At 32.4% G+C, this 21,970-nt stretch overlaps 1 protein-coding gene across 1 annotated transcript in view; it reads right to left on the reverse strand.

Annotated features, from left to right (window-relative positions):
• Window positions 1–4,736: 4,736 nt before the first annotated feature.
• LOC123666565 (endothelin-converting enzyme homolog) overlaps window positions 4,737–21,970 on the reverse strand; it is a 38,906-nt gene continuing 21,672 nt past the window's right edge. Inside the window, exons 3-14 of the mRNA XM_045600674.1 lie at window positions 20,372–20,584; window positions 16,465–16,678; window positions 10,815–10,887; window positions 10,228–10,548; window positions 9,883–9,980; window positions 8,748–8,911; window positions 8,298–8,480; window positions 7,598–7,759; window positions 7,148–7,337; window positions 6,483–6,613; window positions 6,055–6,194; window positions 4,737–5,080 (exon numbers count right to left, since the gene is read on the reverse strand). Coding sequence (XP_045456630.1) covers window positions 4,904–5,080; window positions 6,055–6,194; window positions 6,483–6,613; window positions 7,148–7,337; window positions 7,598–7,759; window positions 8,298–8,480; window positions 8,748–8,911; window positions 9,883–9,980; window positions 10,228–10,548; window positions 10,815–10,887; window positions 16,465–16,678; window positions 20,372–20,584 — 2,066 coding nt within the window. The 3' untranslated portion in view covers window positions 4,737–4,903. The remainder of the gene's footprint in view (window positions 5,081–6,054; window positions 6,195–6,482; window positions 6,614–7,147; window positions 7,338–7,597; window positions 7,760–8,297; window positions 8,481–8,747; window positions 8,912–9,882; window positions 9,981–10,227; window positions 10,549–10,814; window positions 10,888–16,464; window positions 16,679–20,371; window positions 20,585–21,970) is intronic.

Raw genomic sequence — 21,970 nt, forward strand, 5'->3', positions numbered from 1 at the left:
TAGACAAAACCAAAATTGAAGCAATCCGCCATGTTGATAGATGATGATAGAAGACACATGGCTTCCTAGCAAAATCGCTTAAGTGATTTTGTTTCTTATAAATATTGAATATTAATGTGTAAATTGTGAAAATAGGATGGATTAAATATGGTAAAGTGCAATTCCCCACTTTATAGGAGTGCTACATATAATAAAACACCTGACATAACATTTCATAAGTAAGTATTGTTATGCAAAATAACTTCGCATAAGTTTTTTTGTTTATTTTGCCAATATTCATATTTAATTCAGCTAAATATAAACATCAAGCATTTAGTTTACGTGTATATTTTAGAAATACGTATGATACCTAGCAATTTCATCTAAGTTCAGTTAAATAAAATAACATTTTACTTCCCTGAAAATCTGTTTGACAGTTTTGGTACTTAAGTTATTTGGAGGGGCCGGATTCAGATTTACTTCATATATTTTATTAGATTTATTTTATTTTAATAGTATAGGTTATTTCTTTATTCTTGCTTGATACATTTACTTTTTTCAGATTTTCAAATGATGTCCACTGGAGAAATTCCTGCTTGGCAAATATGAATATGACAAATTAGAAGCCCACAAAATCTTGTGTGTTATGTTCAAAACATTTTGAAAATGAATAAAGTAGTAAAGTGTTTGATTTGTCTATCATTAATGATAGGCGTAAAAGAAAATTTCTTGTGGTCATTAATAAACAAAAAGATAGAGGAGGTTTGATTTACCCATCAGATGGTCTGATTAAAATTATTCAATCATGTAAGAAGGTTTCGCAGATGATTAAAGGAAAAATATTAATTACAATTCTATGATTTCATATGTTGGTGATTATTTAAATTATGATACATTTGATTCGCAAAATATCACTATAATAACTTGCATTTATTAATTAGAATTATAATTAAGTTTTACGTAGATTTAAGGTGTAAATACGATGCAAAAAAAAACTAACAACTGAACGAAATTATTTAAAAAAAAATAGTCTTATTTAAAAATAAATAATTCGTAAATTCTGTTTGGTTTCATTTATATTGTCCAACTCCATCATATTTATAAATTAATAGCTGTCCCGACTTACGTTTTCCCTCTTAACTAGGTATGAGCTGGAAAAAATAAATCATTACAACCTATATCTACAACTAAATTTAGACCTATAACAACACTTACAACCTATACCTACACTTTTTCCAATATTTCTCATCATTTAAAGTGTTAATACTTTCCCCGCAATTATTTCAAAATTTGTCATCGCTGAAACCTTATCTGTACTGAAATGATCATTTTAGGACCAAAATTAGTCAAACCGGTCCAGCCGTTCTCGATTTCAGCCAGACATTGGAATTGCAATCAATTTTTTTTATTAAGATAATCTGTGTTGTAATTTTATAAATTGATAAGTACTGAATACGGCCCAGGAATTGTTGATGTGTGTGTAGATGTGTTAGTGTTGTATAGTTGCCACGGTTTTGTAGCTGTCACCTTCGGTCTGTTCCTCTTATATGTCTGTGATTTTTACTATTATTTTAATTTATTACATTGATTGATTGGTTGGTTTAATGGCTTTCAGTTGTGCCAGAAGAAGCACGGTTGATTCCGCCAATGTCACGTAGAGTGGAGAACACACGTAGGAGATTGATTGATCGGTGCAGTTGAGATAACAGTCTCAATTTAATTTTGAAAACAGGCAAAATAGTAAGACTTTCATTGTTACACCTTAACCTAAAACAACACAAACATTTATAATTTATTACAAGTGACTTGCAATAAATTGCTTGCAGTAAGTCAAAATTAAAATGTCAAAGATTTGATTTTCTAAAAATTGACAATAGCTTTAATACCTGAAGAATTATTTTGATTGATTTATTGATTAATTGATAGATAGGTTTTTAATGACTTTCAGTTGTGCCAGTAGAGCACTGTTAATTCCACCAATGTTACGTAAGAATCATTTTGTCCATCCTCCTTCTCTGTGTATAATTTGATATTGATTGATTGATTGATTGGTTTAATGATAATTTGATATTAATCTTGACAATACCAAATTTAAATCAAATGTCAGAACTGTCATACTTCTTTATTTCATCACCTACCCGCAATATCTAATCGTAAATGTTACATGTGAAAATGGTTCTAGCTACTAGACATTACTATAATGGCTTGAAATGGGTACAGTGAACCTACACATGATCAATTATTTTACTTAAAAAATTTAAGTAGTGACGGGCCATATGCAATAAAATATTACAATATTCAATCTTTTTTATATTATATACAATTGAAAATCACTTCAAAGAAACTATTAACTTATTAAATAATTAGTAAACATAGTAAAGATTACAAAAAATATACAATACAACTTAAATCTTTATCACAAACGGTAAGTAATAAATATAAAAGAATATAATAAATAACATAAGTGAAATTTTTTTTTAAAAAAATTGTATCAAAAATCGACCGTTCCAGCGGGGATCGAACCTGCATCTCCGACTGACCGGTGCTCTAGCCAATTAAGTTATGGAACGATGTACTCGCTAGATCGAAAAAAATGTTTAAAATTTCCTAATGTGTGGGTAACACAAAAATAAAACCGTACAAACATAACTGAACGTTAAATTACATAATTTAAAATTAATAATTTATTAATTTTATTATTATTTTTTTAAATTACATAATTTAAAATTAACAATTTATTTATTTTTTTCACGTATGTAATTACGATTATATAATGGATGAATTAGAAAAAGGTGATGCTAGTAGAGATATAGAAAGTTGAATCTTATTGTCAACTCTTAAACAGCTTTTATAACATAGTTACTTCCAGACTGTGACACAACGAACGTAGATAATGTTATACATACTTTTTCAATTTATCACTATGGTAACATTATGCAACAAAATATAAATACTTAGTTATAAGCTATAATGTGTAAAAGAGATTAATTCAACATATTTGTAAATAAAAATAAATACAAAATACAGTTTAATAACAACTATTTACTAATTATAATAAAAACTCTGTTGGTATATGGATGGATTATAAAAGTAACTTTCAAGGATTAATAAGGAAAAAAATATATAGAGATGAAATTTTTAACTCATATTTAATATCGTATCGTGTCGTAGTATTATTTATTTGTGCGTAACTTACCTGAATTACTAAATAGCAAATTTAACAAAGACAAAAATTACACAATTCTATCACACATACATTTGTATTTATTTACTTAATATGAACTACGATACACTTTTAAAATAAATACAAATATCAATTTTTTTTAAAAAATAATAATCACACAAAAGTTATACGTATGTTAAAAAGTATGCAACTGAACGTGTAAAAACTAAATAACGTTAATTTAATTTCACTTAGTATTTACTTCTGTTTCAATGTTTATTATATACTATATACATACATAAAAAATAAATAAGATGTAAGAGGCAAATTATTAATTACTTTGTTTGGTCCTCACTGCAAGGCAAGACTACTTTAACTCTATTTCCAACTTCTTTTCAAACTAAATATTATAAAAAAAAACAGTTACCTTTATAATCAATTGAAATATTAAATCATACTGTCTAATCATTTCAAAATTGTATCTAATTGTCTAATTATAAGACCATCGTTATTTGTTTAAAAATTATGGAGTGTAGAAGGGAGGAGTATAATGCCCAGTGCTAATAACAGTTCAAATATCTTCCACAATCGCGCTAGTGTAGACAAAGGGTATGGTATGAATGTAGCAATTATTGTCCAAAATTCGACCGAAATGACGCTAATGTCACCAAAAATATGATATGAAATGAGCAATTATAGAGAAGGTGATATTTAAGATTTATTTGTTTGTTTATTTATTTATACTTTATTGTACACCACAAATACATTTTAATCAATAAACACATTAAAACATAAATAATAATAAAAAAAAAACATGTACAGACTGTGTGAGTACAATGGGCGGATTTATGGCTATTTAGCCATTTCTTCCAGACAACCCAACCACCCCAACCCATTTACCTACCCTGATGCTAATGTGGCGCAACACTAATTTAATACATTACGATGAACCCCCTTTTAATATATAAAATTTATTTTCTTTCCCTCTACCCCCCATATTAAAAATGTCAAATCACAGTTTTGACCATTGAGGTGAGAAATATATATTACATCATTGGTTTTGACGGATCCAACTGATATTTATTATATTTCTGTTAGAATGGTTTTCATGGCTAAATTATCAATGTTTGTAACTATAAACTATATATAATATAATATTTTAATAATATCACAAATTAAAATGGTAAGTACTGCATTAAAAAAATTGATAAATATAAAAGATGAGTGTACACTTTGTTTTCGTTATTTTGTAGATATATAGCTGCTCAGATTTAAAAACTAAACATACACCAGAAATAAAAAATAATCAAACATTTTTCTACTAAATACAGCAAGCATTTACAAAACACCTATTAATACATAAATATATTCACGTCTATGGTTATTTACGTAAATATTTTGTCACAATTTCCAATTTGTGGTCTGTATCAGCTGTTCATACCATAGACATATCTTTATCATTTTACCATATACATATTCTTAAGTATTAATTATTACAAACTACAATATACCCGTTTAAACATTGCTAAGCTCTCGCAACTCACTAGTAAAATTTTATTTAATTGAAACATACATCTTTTGGCACTTTTTATAATAAATAAAACTAGTCTTTAAAGAAATATACTCAACCGTCTATGTATTTGTATTGACTGTATAAAAAATAACGTTTAATAATCTATGTTTTAATTTTTTTTTAAATTTTGTATGCGTTTGATGTATCAGCGTAGCTGAAGCGTTATGTAAACCACCATTTATGGTAATCTACCAAATTTCACATTTTGATTTAGGGTTCATGTTAGAACCTAAGGGGCAATTAAATTCACGCGAAAAGTCTGGTAGGTTTGATATTGGACCAATCACTCTATATTTTGCGACAGTATGATCGTCCTTTTCTATTTGCATCTTCGTAGATTCTTTGGTCATAGCCGAGCACCATACCTGAAATTTTTATATATCTAAGTATTTCAGCTACACAAATTTATTCTACATGATTTAAATACATCAGTATTGGTCGTATCTTTATGGTTAGAAATTACCTAAATGTATTATTTATTATAGTCAACAATGTAAACTTTACTTTTATATTGTTGTTACAATTTTAAGGGACGCCGCGTTGGCGCAACGGTCACAGCCATGGATTGTATCTGTTGCGCTGGCGGTTGAGGGTTCGATCCCCGCACATGACAAACATTTGTATTGGCCATACAGGTGTTTGCCGTGGTCTGGGTGTTTGTGCAGTCCTTGTGGGTCCCCCCACCGTGCCTCGGAAAGAACGTTAAGCCATCGGTCCCAGTTGTTATCATATACACCTGACAGCGATCGTTACTTATAGTAGGGAATATATTCGCCAACCCGCAGTGGAGCAGCGTGGTGAATTAAGCTCTGATCCTTCTCCTATATGGGCAGAAGAGGCCTATGCCCAGCAGTGGGATATTACAGGCTGAAGCGTAACAATTTTAATATGAAACATTTAAGATGTCACTTTTGATACTCTTATATAAGTATAAAATTCTCGTGTCACAATGTTAGTTAACATACTCCTCCGAAACGGTTAGACGGATTTTTATGAAATTTTGTGTGCATATCGGCTGAGAATGGGCCAACATCTAATTTTCATACCCTTAAGTTATAAAAGGACCGAAAGACAATAACATATATTGCAAAACAACGTTTGCGGGGTCAGCTAGTAACAGTATAAAGTTACTTAAGAATTTATTGATCACAATTTGCGATTTCCATAAGACTCATATTATGCAATAGATGGTGTTCCTCAGGGTTCACCACAAAGACCTTTTTGAGAATTTACATCATTTTTGCAAAAGGAATAATCTTCTTATTAACAAAGTAACGTGAAATTTGTATTTATCATTCTTTTATTTAAGGTAAACAAGTAAAGTATGAACATATATTACCTGTGCGAAAGATATAAAGAACAGCTGTCGATGATTATACTTCAAACCAGGTAATGTAAGATTGACTTTTGCGTTCTTGCTATATTCAAGATAGGCGTGAAATGAGGCTTTGAGACCGCCATTGTCTGCTATATTCTCACCTGTAAAAGGGTTTAAACTTGTTTATAGTTCGAAACTTAAAACTCAGAAATTATGAACTAATATTGATTTTTCTAATTAGAATTATGTCTTCTGTGAAAGCGGTTAAGCCGTATTGTTAGGTAATATTGAAAGAAAGAACAGAGCTGTCACTTTGAAAGGTTATCTTATACTTTTTAAAAATAATAATAATAATTTAATTTTTAAATTATTCATCTGAAACACAAATATAAATTCAGGTCTTGAATGTTGTAAATTTTTATTTATATATTTTAAAAAAGATTTATTACCTAGAGTTTGCTTGCCATTCAAGTTTTGTCCTTCCATCTTATATTTAGAATACTGATCCTGAATACACTCGGTTCGTTTCTTAAATTTATTTATCGTTGCGTTGTTCCACCAACGATTAAGGTTGCCGAATCTAGGAAGAAATATCAGTCACGATGAAAAAAATATAAGTTACGGTGACTTTGAGCACCAAAAAATTAATAATTGTGTTTACTCGCAAACAAAACCGACTTCAATTACATCGACAAGTAATACAACATAAGTAGACGAAACAAAATAACAAACGCACTAGTCGCAACTAAGATTTTCGAAGGTTCCTCCGATTTCACTGGGATACCATCATCAGATCCCAGTCCCTTTATCATTTTACCACCCTTGGGATATCTCATTTCTAACAAGAAAAGAACCAGCAAAATCGGTTCATAAATGACGAAGTTATCCGCGAACACACATTATAAAAAATATATACGGTCGAATTAAGAAACCTCCTCGTTTTTTAAAGTCGGTTAAAAATTAATTATTTAAATATATTTTCCTTTTTAATTTTTCGTACGTAAGTAATTTTTATTTGTTTGTGTTAAAACATATGTCTGACAATAAAAAAATATAAATTTTCTTTTTTAAATCAGCACATTTTCATTGAAAAAATATATGATATAAATTTTACCTGTCATACTCTCGTCCCTGATCATCAAAAGCGTGTGTCAGTTCGTGGCCCATAACAACTCCCATAGCGCCATAGTTTACACTTTTAGGGTTATCGCCGTCATAAAAAGGTAACTGTAATATGCCAGCGGGGAACACTATTTGGTTCTTGGTCGGTGTGTAATAAGCGTTAACAGTTGATGGAGTCATTCCTACAAAATATATAACTTTAGACTTAAGAAAACAAATCAACAATAGTAATACTTTTAACAGAGCTCTCATGTATGTACTACTTTATATTTATTGTATTTACAATTAGGGTAAACCATTAAAATAGTGTGGAGAAAAATCTGGCAAACCCCTCTAAAATTACTTTAGATGACATTAATATAATAAACCGTTAGATTTACAAGTTTATAATGTAAGTTTCAATGAGATTTTCAATAAAATTAGAAGATGAACTTATATTTACCCCATTTAGTTTTATTGACAGGTTGATCCAGTTTACTAAGGTCGTGTTTTAGGCTGAATATGTTGTATTCGATGTTATTCGCGAAGTACTCGTTTGGTTTTACAATTAACTCTTCGTACTGCTTGTCTAACTCTTCTTTGTTCAAGATATAATCGGGGAATCCTGAAATAATTTTACAGAGTTCTTAAAAACATGTAAAATATTTTAAAACCTAAATTGAGTTATTAACAGTTAAAAAGCTTTTGACGGCATTTGACGAATAGGCAGTTTTTAATCTTCTACCTAATCCCATTAAGTATCAAACGCTTAAAATCCTTTCTTAATTCTAGTCTCCTCTAACCAAAAAAACTTCTATCGAAAATTTCAAGACTTTCAAGATCGACTCAATAAAAGTTAAAGCTAAAGAGCTTATTCTGGAATATTTTTTTTTGTTTTTTATATGACTAGTTCGGCAAGCGATTACCCTGGCTTATAGACCTGCAACACCAGAAGTATCACAAACGCATTTCCGACTATACCTATGACATTCCCCATGAGCTTTGGTCACCTTACTCACCATAGGAACATAAAATTATTTGAGAGCCGTATTATTTAGCTGGAATCTTCTATAAGGAGAAGGTACTTCTCCAGTCAGCTTGCAGCAGAATATATCCTGCTATGCCCGACCAATTCTTTTTAACTTAGTTAAATAATTCCTTACCTATCATATCAGTTATGGCATCTGCCTTAGTTTCAGCTGCCTCTCTAGTTTCAGCGTCCATCCAGTCTAAATATTTGAGATGTTTTTTAAATGCTGCACGTATATTATCAATCATTATTTCACCTTGCGTTTTTGCTTCACCGTGAAACACTTCACGGACAAACATCGCGCCGACTGCAAAACCTACAAGAAATTACAGTGTAGGCATTAATTGTGATTATAGAAACGCATCTGCTGATTTCGAGGTAAACTTATTCTTACATGCTTTCTCGCTAAACTATTTGATGCAAATATATCTTCAATGGAACTATTCTTGAAATTAGCGCACAACTTTTCAAGCATAAGTTTGCTCAATTCAGGATTTGATGTTTAAAAATATCAGTTTATTTAGTTTACAGAATATCGTAAAGCTTTAAGAAACAGTTATATGATCCGTAGTTCAAATCTTACCGATAGCATTATTAGTATCAGTGACACAATACCGCCAAGACTCTTCTGTGCCTTCAGAACCAAAGAGAGCTTTCCTTAGGATCTTTGTGGCATCCCGGAAAGATTTAGACAAATATGTAGAAAGAGATCTGGACACTTGCCACATCATGTAGCTTGTGAGAGTTCTGAAAGTTATAGGGTAAAACATAAATTTGTCCATTTTTTGTGTTGTTCAATATATCTCCAACTCAGAACGATAAAGATTTCAACAGGAATTCTTATCATCAGTACATAATACAAAATAGTGCATATAAAATAGGCTATAAACTCTATAAATGATCTAACCCCGATCTATCTCCGCCCGGCTGGACCAACGATTGACGTAAGATTTCCGGTAGAGGCTAGATGATTGTGGTTTTTTTTTAATTGGGGAGACCTATATAGCCTATAGATCTAGTAGTGGACTACAATAGGCTGAACTGACTGACTGACTGCCTGACCCATTGGTTTAAATTTAGTTATTTCTTTGGAATTTTTAAATTTTCGAATAATAAGCAGATTAATTTATTAGAAATCAGGAAAGGTAATTCTGGAAACTAAAACATACTATTGAGAAAGGCAACTTAAGAAGACTAGATGCTGTAGGCATTTTGAATATGTGCAGGAAGAGTAAAGTTGGCGTCTTGAAAGAGAACTATTGTCAGTAGACAAAACTACAAAACGACGACAAAATTGTAGTAGGTGATAATAAATAGCAAAGGTTCATTCAACGGTAACAATATGTTTTTGGCGTTTAATACCTACAGGTAATTTTTTTTTTATGTGACTAGGTCGGCAAACAAGCGTACGGCTCACCTGATGGTAAGCGATTACCGTAGCTTACAGACGCCTGCAACACCAGAAGCATTGCCAGCGCGTTGCCGACCCAATCCCCAATCCCCCCAGGAGCTCTGATCACCTTACTCACCAACAGGAACACAATACTGCTTGAAAACAGTATTATTTAGCTGTGATCTTCTGTAAGGTCGAGGTACTACCCCAGTCGGGCTGCTCCATATTTTGAGCAGGAAATTCCTGCTGTGCCCTACCTCAGTTTTATACTAACATTATTTTCTTTTCTTACTACATAGATAGACAAATATGCCGTGATACTTACTTTTGGTCCTCTTCCGTTTTACTGTATTTTCTTATAAGCTTTGTTAAATTTTTAAAGTATTCAGGAGCGTAAACCACTATTCTTTCATTATCTGGTATCTGGAAAACAAGTAAAATCATGTCAGAAAATAAATGCCTAGGAGTTTCGTAAGGATAAACGGCAAAACGTCGAAATTTTAAAGTATCTTAAACAAAAAGCTATATATCTATTGGTACTGCAATGGTGTATTGGTATTGCTACTAGACATTTTGGAATGGATGAAGCAATAGAAAATAATAATATAAGAATAAGATGAAGTTTCTATCTTCGATACTATTAATAAATATAATAATATATCCCACGTACAGTTCTATTAACAAGCTTAAACGCATCATTGAAGAACATCGACCAATTCAGGAATGGTGCCTCTTTTTGCCATTGTTTTACAGTATAAGGGTTATATAACCCCTCTTCATCCCTTCTGTCCTCAGCAGGTATAGTAATATTGGCTAGTTCAGTTTCAAATAGAATGACTTTGTTCATTTGCGCACGCGCTTCAGTTTTATTAGCTCCAAGTAGAACGCAAATTCTAGTCATGTAATCTAGATAGGCATCTAAGACTTTTTTATGCGCTGTTCTGTTCAGATAATTGTCGCGAGTTGGAAGGTTCAACCCGCCTTGATCAAGCTAAAAGTACAAAAATATTTCTTGATTAAGAAGAGTCCCTTATTGATATTTTTGATTCTAAACTTTTTAATATTTTGATTGTCATTCAGTTGTTTTAACTGTCGATTGTGATAATCTTTATTTATTCACTTCAGTAAAACTTCTAATGCTAATGATTTAAGTTTGTCGTAATGCATGAAGAGGCAGAAAAATTTAGGTAACAAAACAATGAAACTTTTGTCCATGTTTCTGTCTTAAGTAATTAATTTAAAAAATTGTATACTAACAACAATCACATGCTTCGACGAGTTCCTATCATCTTCAGTAACAGCCCAGTTAAAAAGTCCGCCTAAATTGTACCTGAAAATAAAATATTGTAGAAGAATATAGTTAAGCGAAAACCAAAAAAGAGAAAAAAAGAGGTGTATTTTTATAGGTCGTTTTTCATAATGTCACAGCTTTTTAATGACAAAGTAAAATAAATCCTCTGGTATCGTATGGTAACATTAAAAAGACATTAATAGGCAACATAACGTTTTAAGTCTTTTTGCTATAACTTTAATCGTTATCGACCATGTCCTCTTCGCGTATGTTATATACAATCGTATTCGCTTGTACGTCTTCTGTACTTTTTCTGAATGAATAATGTGAATGAAAAATTCGATTAAAATTAATTAAGTGAATTATACACTATATCTAATATATAAAATTCTCGTGTCGCGGTGGTTATAGTTAAACCCCTCCGAAACGGCTTGACCGATTCTCATGAAAAAATTGTGTGCATGTTTGGTAGGTCTGAGAATCGAACAACATCTATTTTTCAAACCCCTAAGTTATAGGGGGGGGTTAAGAGGGTTAATAAAATATTATGAAATTTGGCGTGCATATCGGGTAGGTCTGTGAATCGGCCAACATCTATTTTTCATTCCCCTAAGTTATAAGACGGGGGGGGGGGGACTGAGAGGGTAATAAAATATATGGCAAACAACGTTTGCAGGGTCAGCTAGTTCATCATCATCATCATCATCATTCCAGCCTATTACAGTCCACTGCTGGACAAAGGCCTCCACAAGTTCGCGCCAAAAATGCGTGAACTCATGTGTGTTGCTGTTGGAATATATATTAAATAAAACTATTTATAACATATTTAAGCCGTGTTTACTTCATATCCAACATACATTAGTCTTAAAAAATTACAGAGTCAAATAGTTGTCATAGGAATGTGTTCTATTTACAAAATATATATAAAACCTTCACTCCTCCTAACGCATTCCTATACTATTGATCAGATTCTCCAATCTTTGGGATGGCAGCCCTTTAGTTAAAATATCAGCTTCCATCCTCTCTGTATTCACATAAATAATATAAACTGTTTTCTCCTTAACGTGCTGTCGAATGAAATGCGTTCTCAAATCAATATGCTTGGTTCTATTGCTCACAATTTCATTCTTGCACATCTGTATTGCCGCTTGACTGTCGCTATATATAAGTACACTATTTTGTTGCTTACAGGCAATGCTATTCCACAACATTTTTAAATGTATAGCCTCCTTTACGGCTTCTGTTAATGCCATGTACTCCGCCTCGGATGTAGACAAGGCTACTGTTCTTTGTTTCCTTGACTAATGCATCCACCAGCTAATTTGAAACAATATCCTGTGTAGGATCGTCTGTCAAGTGTACACGATGCCCAATCTGCATCTGCAAATCCATAAATGGGACATTCAGTTTTCTCGTAAATTATTCCGAGCTGTAAAGTTCCTTTGAGATACCTTAGTACCCGTTTCGCACATTTAAAATGTTCTTCACCGTAGTAATTATTAAATTGTGATAAATAACTGACAGCAAACATTATATCTGGCCTGGTAGCCACAGCAAGAAACATCAATGTTCCAATCAAATTTTGATATGGTAAGTTTTCTACTTTCTTTTCTTTTTTATTCAATTTTAATCGTGCTTCTATGGGTGTACTTACTGGTTTACAGTCCTCCATCTTATATTTACAAAGAACTTTCTTAATATAATTTTCTTGCGATATCTTAATTTTTCCCTGTTTTATATTAACTTGTATACCTAAAAATTCAGATGGTTTTCCCAAGTCTTTCATATCAAACTTTGTTGTGAGAAAATTCTTTACCTTTTGTAACTTCTTTTCTGATTTATACGCAATCATTAAGTCGTCAACATAAAGACAAATTAATATTTTATCTCCTCCTTCTTTAAAAGAATACATACAAGGGTCTGCCGGTGACGGTTTGAAACCAAAAGATTTTAATTCTGTGTCCAACTTTTTGAACCATTGTCTTCCAGATTGTTTCAAACCATATAATGCCTTTTTTAATTCACAGACCTTTTCTCCTTTTACATTCCTTAAGTCTTCTAACATTCTTTTCGCTTTAACTAATAAGTTTGAATTTTGATTGCTACTTTCATCGTTTATAATTTCAATTAAATATTTTTCTAAATATTCTGGTGCTTTCATTTGAATTTCCTCATCCAAATCACCATTTAAATATGCAGTTGTGACATCCATCTGATTCAATAAAAGATCTTCTTCTACAGCTACTGCTAGTAGTAATCTTAGTGAACTCAACTTTGCAACAGGTGCCCACGTCTCATTATAATCCATTCCAGGTCTCTGGGTAAACCCCCTTGCTACGAGGCGAGCTTTCTTTCTCTGTCCTTTATCTTTTAGAATCATCTTAAAATCAATAACATTTCTACTTTTATCTTTAGCTTTAATTTTCCATGTACCGTTTTTTACATGTGACATCATTTCTGACTTGATAGCTTCATGCCATTCATCGTCCATTTCTGAGTAGGCTTCCTCGTCACAACTATAATTATACTCGTTACTTTGTTTGTTGTAAAGAACTTCTTCATAGTCATCTCCTAAAAAATAGCTTTTAAACCAATCTGGTTGCTTTCTAATTCTTTTAGGTCTTTCATGCCTGTCAAGCATAATTTGATCTGGTTCTTCTTCAGGACATGAATCATAAATTTCGGGTTCAGAATGTGAGTTCTCTACACTTTGATCCATTATCTTATTTTCTCTGGTTTCTCTTTCTACTAGGACAGGTAAGTTATTTTCAGCATCCTTTTCAGCAATTAAATCTTTTTCTTTATTGTTTTCAAAAATATTTATTTCTATTTCAGGTTCCTCACGTTCCGATTCTACTACATCAATTTGTTTATCGTAATAAAACATTTCTAAAACTTTCACGTCCCTACTGACAATAACATCTTTCTTTTTAGGCAAATATATTCTAAATGCTTTGGCATTTGATGCATATCCCATAAAAATACCTTCTTCTGCCTTGGGTGTAAATTTTCCCTTCCTTTTCTTATCGAGGACAAAAGCCTTTGCACCAAAAACATGTAGGTGATTTTCTGAAGGTATACGACCAGCCCATTTTTGATATGGCGTCTCACCTTTCAATGCTTTTGCCGGGCTTCTATTAATTAAATAATTCGCTGTATTTATAGCTTCAGCCCACAAGAATTCTGGGATATTACCTTCAATTAATAAACATCTTGCTTTGTCAAGAAGTGATCTATTTTTCCTCTCACTTAGACCATTTTGTTGAGGCGTATAAGGCGCAGACAGCCTTCTCTGAATACCATGTTCCTTTAAAAATTCATTAAAATCATTATTACAATATTCCGTTCCATTATCCGACTGTAAAAATCGTATTTTTTCTTTCATTTGATTTTCTACCTCGGTCTTGTACTATTTAAACTTATTCAATACTTCACTTTTATTTTTCATAAAATATACGTAACCATATCTTGTAAAATCATCGGTAAAAGTGACGAAATATTTATTTCCAGCAATAGTTTCTCAACGCATAGGCCCACAGACATCAGTGTGTATTATTTGTAAAGGCCTTGTAGATTTCAATGCTTCATGTGTATGAAACGGTAAAACTGTCATTTTCCCTTTAATACAAGTTTCGCAATTACCAAATTTTTCATCATTGTTAATTATTAATCCGCGCAGCAGTTTATTCCTTGATAGTAGTTTTAAGTCACTTTCATTTATATGACCAAGTTTCCGTTGCCATCTCAGGATATTATTTTCTTTTCCAGGTACTAAATTAGCATTTTCAATGACATTTTTATTGACATTTTCAACTTGCAGATAATAGAGTCCATTTTCTCTGACAGCCGTAACTAAAACCTCCCCTTTGTTATCTATAATAAATGCTTTATTTTTATTGAACAAAACTGTATTTCCTTTATCAGTAATTTTTGCCACAGATAGTAGATTCACTGATAATTCTGGTACATACAATGTATCAAGGAGGTTATACTGCATATTTTTTATTTTTATTTCAACTTTTCCTTTACCTGCTATATCTGTTGTGTGATTATTTGATGCTAGTTTAAGAGAACCTTTTTCATCGTGTATATTAGAAAAATTCTCTTTCACTCCTGTCATATGGGATGAGCACCCACTATCTAGGCACCATTTATTATTATTTTCTTTAGCTGTGCTATGCAAACAAGTCGGTAATATGCCGAAGCTTTTCTGCTTCTCAACAGAAGAATCTTTTCCGTTTCTTTTGATAAATTTACCTTTCGACCAGCACACAGATGCCTTATGCCCCTTCTTTTTGCATTTAAAACATATTAGTTCAGTAGAATTCGTTTTAGAATATTTTTTATTCTTATTATAAAATGCACCTTCAACCTCTCTGCTTGTGCAACTCTGTCGAGCGTCACTCTCTTCTATGATTTTGATTTTTAAATCTTCAGGGTTCGGCAAAACATCCCTCGATTCTATCGCTATTCTAAAGTTTTCGTAGGAGGTTGGTAAACTATAAAGCATCATTATACTCAGCAGTTCTGGGTGAATACTTACTTCCATGTTTTGCAATTTGTCTACAATATCCATGAAATTATTAAGATGATCCCGAACATCTTCATGTGCTGTCATCTTTTTTACAACTAATTGTTTTAACAAACCGGCTTTTCGTGCAGGCCCAGAGCTTTGGTGGATAGACTTCAACTTATCCCACACCTCTTTTGAAGTAGTGCAGCCACTTACTTGCTTTAGCTCATTAGGTGACATAAGAAGTAATATCTCAGCCTTCGCCATCATGTCCTGTTTTTTATCGGCGACTTCGCCTGTTACGTATTTCCACAACTCATTTTTAATAAGGATAGCTTGAGCTTGTACGCACCACGTGTCGTAATTATCCTTTTTCAACGGTTCAATCCGATAATTTGTAGACGTCATCATACTCGATTATTTTTGAGTTTACATGCGACTTTTCGCTTCTACAATTACTAACCACGCTCTGCTACCAAATGTTGGAATATATATTAAATAAAACTATTTATAACATATTTAAGCCGTGTTTACTTCATATCCAACATACATTAGTCTTAGAAAAATTACAGAGTCAAATAGTTGTCATAGGAATGTGTGCTATTTACAAAATATATATAAAACCTTCAGTTGCCCATAGTCACCACGCTGGGAGGTGGGTTGGTGACCGCAGGGCTAGCTTTGTCGCACCGAAGACGCTGCTGCCCGTCTTCGGCCTGTGTGTTTCAAAGCCAACGGTTAGATGGTTATCCCGCCATCGGTCGGCTTCTTAAGTTCCAAGGTGGTAGTGGAACCTTGTTATCCCTTAGTTGCCTCTTACGACACCCACGGGAAGAGAGGGGCTGGCTATATTATTTGGTGCCGTAGCCACACAGCATAGTCAGCTAGTTACTATATAATAAACAAAAATTGTCTTATTTTTTTTTTTACTTATAACCTTTTATCTTACGCTTAATTTACTCTCTTTGGTCTTCGCCTGACTCAAAAGTGCTTGAAAAATACATCTCTTAAGTTACAGTTTTGATCTTACTACTTACTTGAATGGCGTATAAGTATTGTAAGAATATTCATCAACTATAGGAAATTTAATAAGCATTACTTACGTATTTTGCACATCCTGAAGCAACTCTTGCAAGTCCCATTTGCGCTGTTTTATCAAAGTATTCGGTAGTAAGTGCCATCCACCCAGTTTTTTTATTACGCTGATCAAAGGTTTTTCCCCTAATTTTTCTATAGTTTCATTTGTATCTATACAAGCGTCATAATAGACGCGTGCTTTCACTTCTGCGCTCTTTGGATCGGTAGCGTTAATTTTTTCTGTAACATCGAACAAATAACTATAAGTATATTTAATTTTACAAGATACTCAAATTTAATAAAAATTAAATCCTATCTTTTGTCTTTTGTTTTTACCAATATATTAATTAAACAACGCTTTTCAATTCTTTGTATTCAAGACAAACAAAACTTTGAATTCAATAAATATTTGTTTTTTTTTTGTTTTTTTTTTTTGTTTACCATTTCACTGACAACGGTAGTTTTTATTATGTTCGAAAAGTACAATTTATGAACTTAACTAAGTAACTATTCAAAATATATAAAACTATAATGATAATAAACAATAAAATATATGAAATATTTAAGTTACTAGAAAATCTACTGACGTTATGACAATCGCCGCTAGCAACTAATTTATTATCACGTCTGACAAAAATCCAAATTTACCGCGAATATGAACCTCTAATCGATACCGTACAAGTCTTTTTACGCATGTGCAACTGTATTATGAAACTTATAACCACATAAAAACTTAATATTTCACGGAATTTTCGTTTGAATATTTCCCACAAAACTATTTGACGAACTAATTTGAGAATATATTCTAATTTAAAACAAATAAGCAAACGTGAGCTGATTATTTGTTATAAATTAAATAATAATAAACTATGAAAATATTTATCAATCAATGACAATGTATATTGTGTCAACCAGTTTTTCATATTTATACAATAAAATGGTAAATCATATTTGCTTTTACGTATAACATGCTTGATATTTAAACTAATAAGTAAGTTTGACCACAACAAGAATTTAGGTACGTCTTTCGTATGAAGATAAATCTACAACATTTACTATATAATAACATTTTTCCACATCTTCACAATTAATACGAGTCAAGTAATTTAGGCCACTTAACGTGCCATCGCTTTTAATAATAATAACAGTAGTAAAATCATTTATTGCAATTCAAACACCTCAAAAAATACAAGTACACAATTACAAAGTAAACAGATAAAAAAAAACGTAGTAAATGAAAACGTAATAACAAACTGCAAAAGAACATTCGATACTTTTTAAAACTGCATATTGCTGCAGTATTGCTAATGCTACCTGCCCTTATTTTCAGTCGCTACCTGTCTAGATTGCGGACCTAACCAGTATTACCTGTAGCTTCTTTAACCATTTGACTTAAAATTACATTGACAAGTGCTAACCATTGCCAACCACCCGTATTGCCTCTAACAGTTCACATATAAAAGAAATATAATAATAATAATTTCTTATTTTCCAATAAATATACTTTGACTTTTGACCTTAAATTAAACAAAGATTGACATGTATTGACATTGTATTGGGAATGCGCGCCCTTGTGCCTTGGGATAGAGATTCGGGCTGAATTTCTTGATTTACTGCGTTAATCTTTTGTCCATTTTATCTTAGTAAAGAGGTATGCGTGGTGAACATACACGAGGCCATGTTCAATGTTCGTCGGACAGACATATTCAGTAAGCCAGCATGATTTAGACGAGGACCCACATGTGAGCATAGCTTAGAAGAAAGTAAAAACGAGCAGAGGCATTTTGGACACGCTGTATCATTCACTCTAACAAACACGGGCCGTTTGCAGATTCAGCGTAATTCCACCTTGATAGTACGAGTGACTCGCACAACTGAATCCTTATATCAACACTAACGTAATCTTATAAAGAGTTTTTAATCTATACAAACGGTTCTTGACGACATTCGATATGTGGTTTTCAAAGTGTAAGTTTGAGTTAAAGATCACTCCCAAGTTCTTGGCCTCCGAGACTCTTTGAACCATACCGTCACCTATCCCGACCAATTGTTGAAATGCTTTAATTGACTTGCACATCCTTTTAGATTCCAATAACATAAACTTTGATTTTTGTAAGTTTAATATTAGTGAACTGTTCTCTGACTAGGTAGAAATTCGCTGTAAATTCTCATCAATTTAATTAAAGTATCCGCTGTATTTTGAGGTACAAACAAAAAATACAACTGGACATCATCTGCATAGAGGTGATATTTGCAGTGAGTAAAGCATTTAACTATATCGGTCTATAAATAAAGAACATCAAAGGACTAAGCATAGAGCCCTGAAGTACTCCTCTACGGACAAGGGATTTCGTGGAGAACCGTCTAGAGCCGTTAATATCTGTGCTACTAGTGGGGTTACTCACTTTTTTATGGTGGCTTTACAATTGAAGTTTTCCAAGCCCCAGAAAATATACCAGTGGGTAAGGATTTATTGATAACTAGGGTCCCGCCCCGGCTTCGCTTTAACAAAAATTACAAAATATTTTTTCCCCTATTTTTTTTTTTTAAATATAATAGAGCCTATGTCACCAGCGGATAGTGTAGCTTCCCAACAGTGAAATAATTTTTCAAATCGGTTGAGTAGGTTGGGGCCTATCCGATCTGATGATTATATGAATAAACATAACAGACGCCCATTACCAGACTTATGATATAAGGTCGGAGAAATAGGTGTTACCACTCTGATAGGTGTCGCCAAAATTAACTTGAGTAGCATTCGATGTCCTTCCCGTTGCCCTGTGTTAATTATCTAATGGACGGTGTTGTTATAAAAAAAACATCTGACAATCCGACAGCAGCTATTCTCTTCAGTGAAAATATCCAGTGAATTTCCAACGTGATTCTTACAGTTTATGAACAGATGTTTACGTGACGTTACGTTTACGCTCACTTACAGCGACACCATTCTGAACAACCACTATTTTAAGCGAACAATACACGCGTAAATTTATTTTATAATAGCAAGAATGAGTCAATTTTATGTCTTTTATGAAAAAAAAAATCATAGTGTTCGATCTTAAAATGTGTTTTCCGAAGTCATAATATATTTATATAATTAATATTTTATCATTAATAACGCCCGATAGGCGTTCTTGCTTATATTCAAAGATGATATTTGATTTTATAAATAATTTTTCACACATTTGACACAAGTCTAGCAATATATAGTCATATAAATTTCATATTTCTTTTACGGACGGGGGTAGTCTATAAGAAATCACTTCCAGACAGTATATGTACTCGTACCTTTCTTGAATTTACTTTTAAAGTTTGCTATAAAGTATTAAATAAATAAAACTTTCGGTCTTGTTTGTTACTTGACACTTTGTCCAGAATTAGGCATTGTTCAATTTAGACGTGTTATCGATTATTTTCGTTTAGTATTCCATTAATACACTTAGAAAGTTCAGAGACCAGCATCGAATCGAGTTAAATTTTGACTAGACAAAGTTCTGAAACAAGGACTGTTTCTTTTTTGTTCAGATTTAGTTTGTTACATAATATCTAATTTTTATCGAATTGAGAGCAGTTATGGTACCTTTTCATATTTCTGACTAATCAGTTGCGATTTAAATGGCTTTCAAATAAAAAATAAAAATAAAAAATTGTATAAACTTTTCTGGTAGATCTATTGTATTATTGTAACTTTTCAACGAATTTATTTAAAAAGTTTATAAACTATACCGAAATCATTTCGATTTTATTCCTTAACGTCCAATAAAATTTAACTTTTAAAATTTTCGAGACTTAGAATTAACGTATTTGGCCATTTAGATTAATATCATTACTAATTCATTTTTAGGATGTGTAACCTTAAATTAGTAGAGGTGAAAAGCGATTACACCTAACACCATTTCAATTCCTATTGATATTATATAATATGAACCTTACCTATTGCCGATCTGATAATGAGCTGGTTCTGAAGTTCGATTTTGCTAAAAATACCCCAACTAGATTTGCCCTCGGGTATAGGGTTGTTTCTTATCCAACCACCGCATGCAAATTCATAGAAATCATCACATGGGTCTTGTTTTTCATCCAGGGCTCTTATGACTTCACTAGCTGTGTAAATACAGGAACTGGACAGACAGACGCTGCTTTCCTCTGAAAGAAATATTAATTTTAATGTTACATATTTTTCAGTGCTTAATAATTAATTATTAACATAATAATTCTCATTGTAACAAAAATCATGTATAAACTATCGGTTTGTCGCGATTGTTTTACACTTTAAAGCTACTATGTGTTTAAGTAGAGCTGGAAGCCAACATCCTCATCACCGTATTCGTTTTCTAAGGGAGCATTGGATATAGGACCGATGTTCCAGTTCAGTATTGGCCATACACGTGTTTGCCGTGGTCTGGGTGTTTGTGCAGTCCTTGTGGGTCTCCCCACCGTGCCTCGGAGAGCACGTTAATCCGTCGGTCCCGGTTGTTATCATGTACACCTAATAGCGATCGTTACTCATAGTAGAGAATATATCCGCCAACCCGCATTGGAGCAGCGTGGTGGATTAAGCTCTGATCCTTCTCCTACATGGGGAAAGAGGCCTATGCCCAGTAGTGGGATATTACAGGCTGAAGCGTTCCAGTTCACAGTACTGACGTAAAACATTCTAAGTTTCATTTAAATTAATAACTAAATATATATATTGAATTTCTGTGTGATTGTAACCAATATATAGACATATAGAAAAATTTGAAAATCAATTTGGATTTCAATATCGATCTCATAAAACCCTTCAAAAATTTTTACCGAAATTCTTCAATGCGCAAAAACGGACCTGTCACAATTTTATCACTAGCAAAGAGAGCATTACTTCCGTATTTACAATGTTAAGTATAGCAGGGATATCATGCGTTCCACATTAATGCCTTTCTGACGGACAGATAAAGTCATGTGGGCGTTGTCACGATCTATGAACTACACGCGTCTATCGGTTCAATTGTTTTATGTTCATTGTATAAAGGCTATAAAACTAGGTTCGGCGTTTGATGGGTTGGGTTATGAGAAATCGATGATAGACATATAAGCACTAATTACTTTGAATTATATTTTAGTGTTTGTCGTATCTTGTAGGTACATAGATACTTTCATTGATAAAAAATATTAGGACGCATTAGTCAAAAAAGTTGGGACCTTGTGCGTACCACTGTATTGGTTTCAGGACGTACTGCTCGGCATAAAATAGTTATAATACAAAGCTAAAAGTGGTAGTTTAGATTATCTATAAATCTAATATGCAGTACCGAAAAACATTACTATAAATAAATAAATGTATTTAACATATAACATTTGCGTGTGTTCCTAAGGTAAGGAAACTTAATGGTTAATTGAACTTAATACTTGTAAAACTATAGAAACATGAGAAATGGAGCAATATAATAACAATAAATAAATATCATTCCTCTTATCATACTAGAGATACAAGTAAAGCAAAGAGTGAAAAAAATATGACGTAGGGCTATATACGCCTACGCAGGAAGGCGT

This window comes from Melitaea cinxia, chromosome 26, assembly GCF_905220565.1.
Source record: "Melitaea cinxia chromosome 26, ilMelCinx1.1, whole genome shotgun sequence".
Classification (NCBI taxonomy): Eukaryota; Metazoa; Arthropoda; class Insecta; order Lepidoptera; family Nymphalidae; genus Melitaea; species Melitaea cinxia.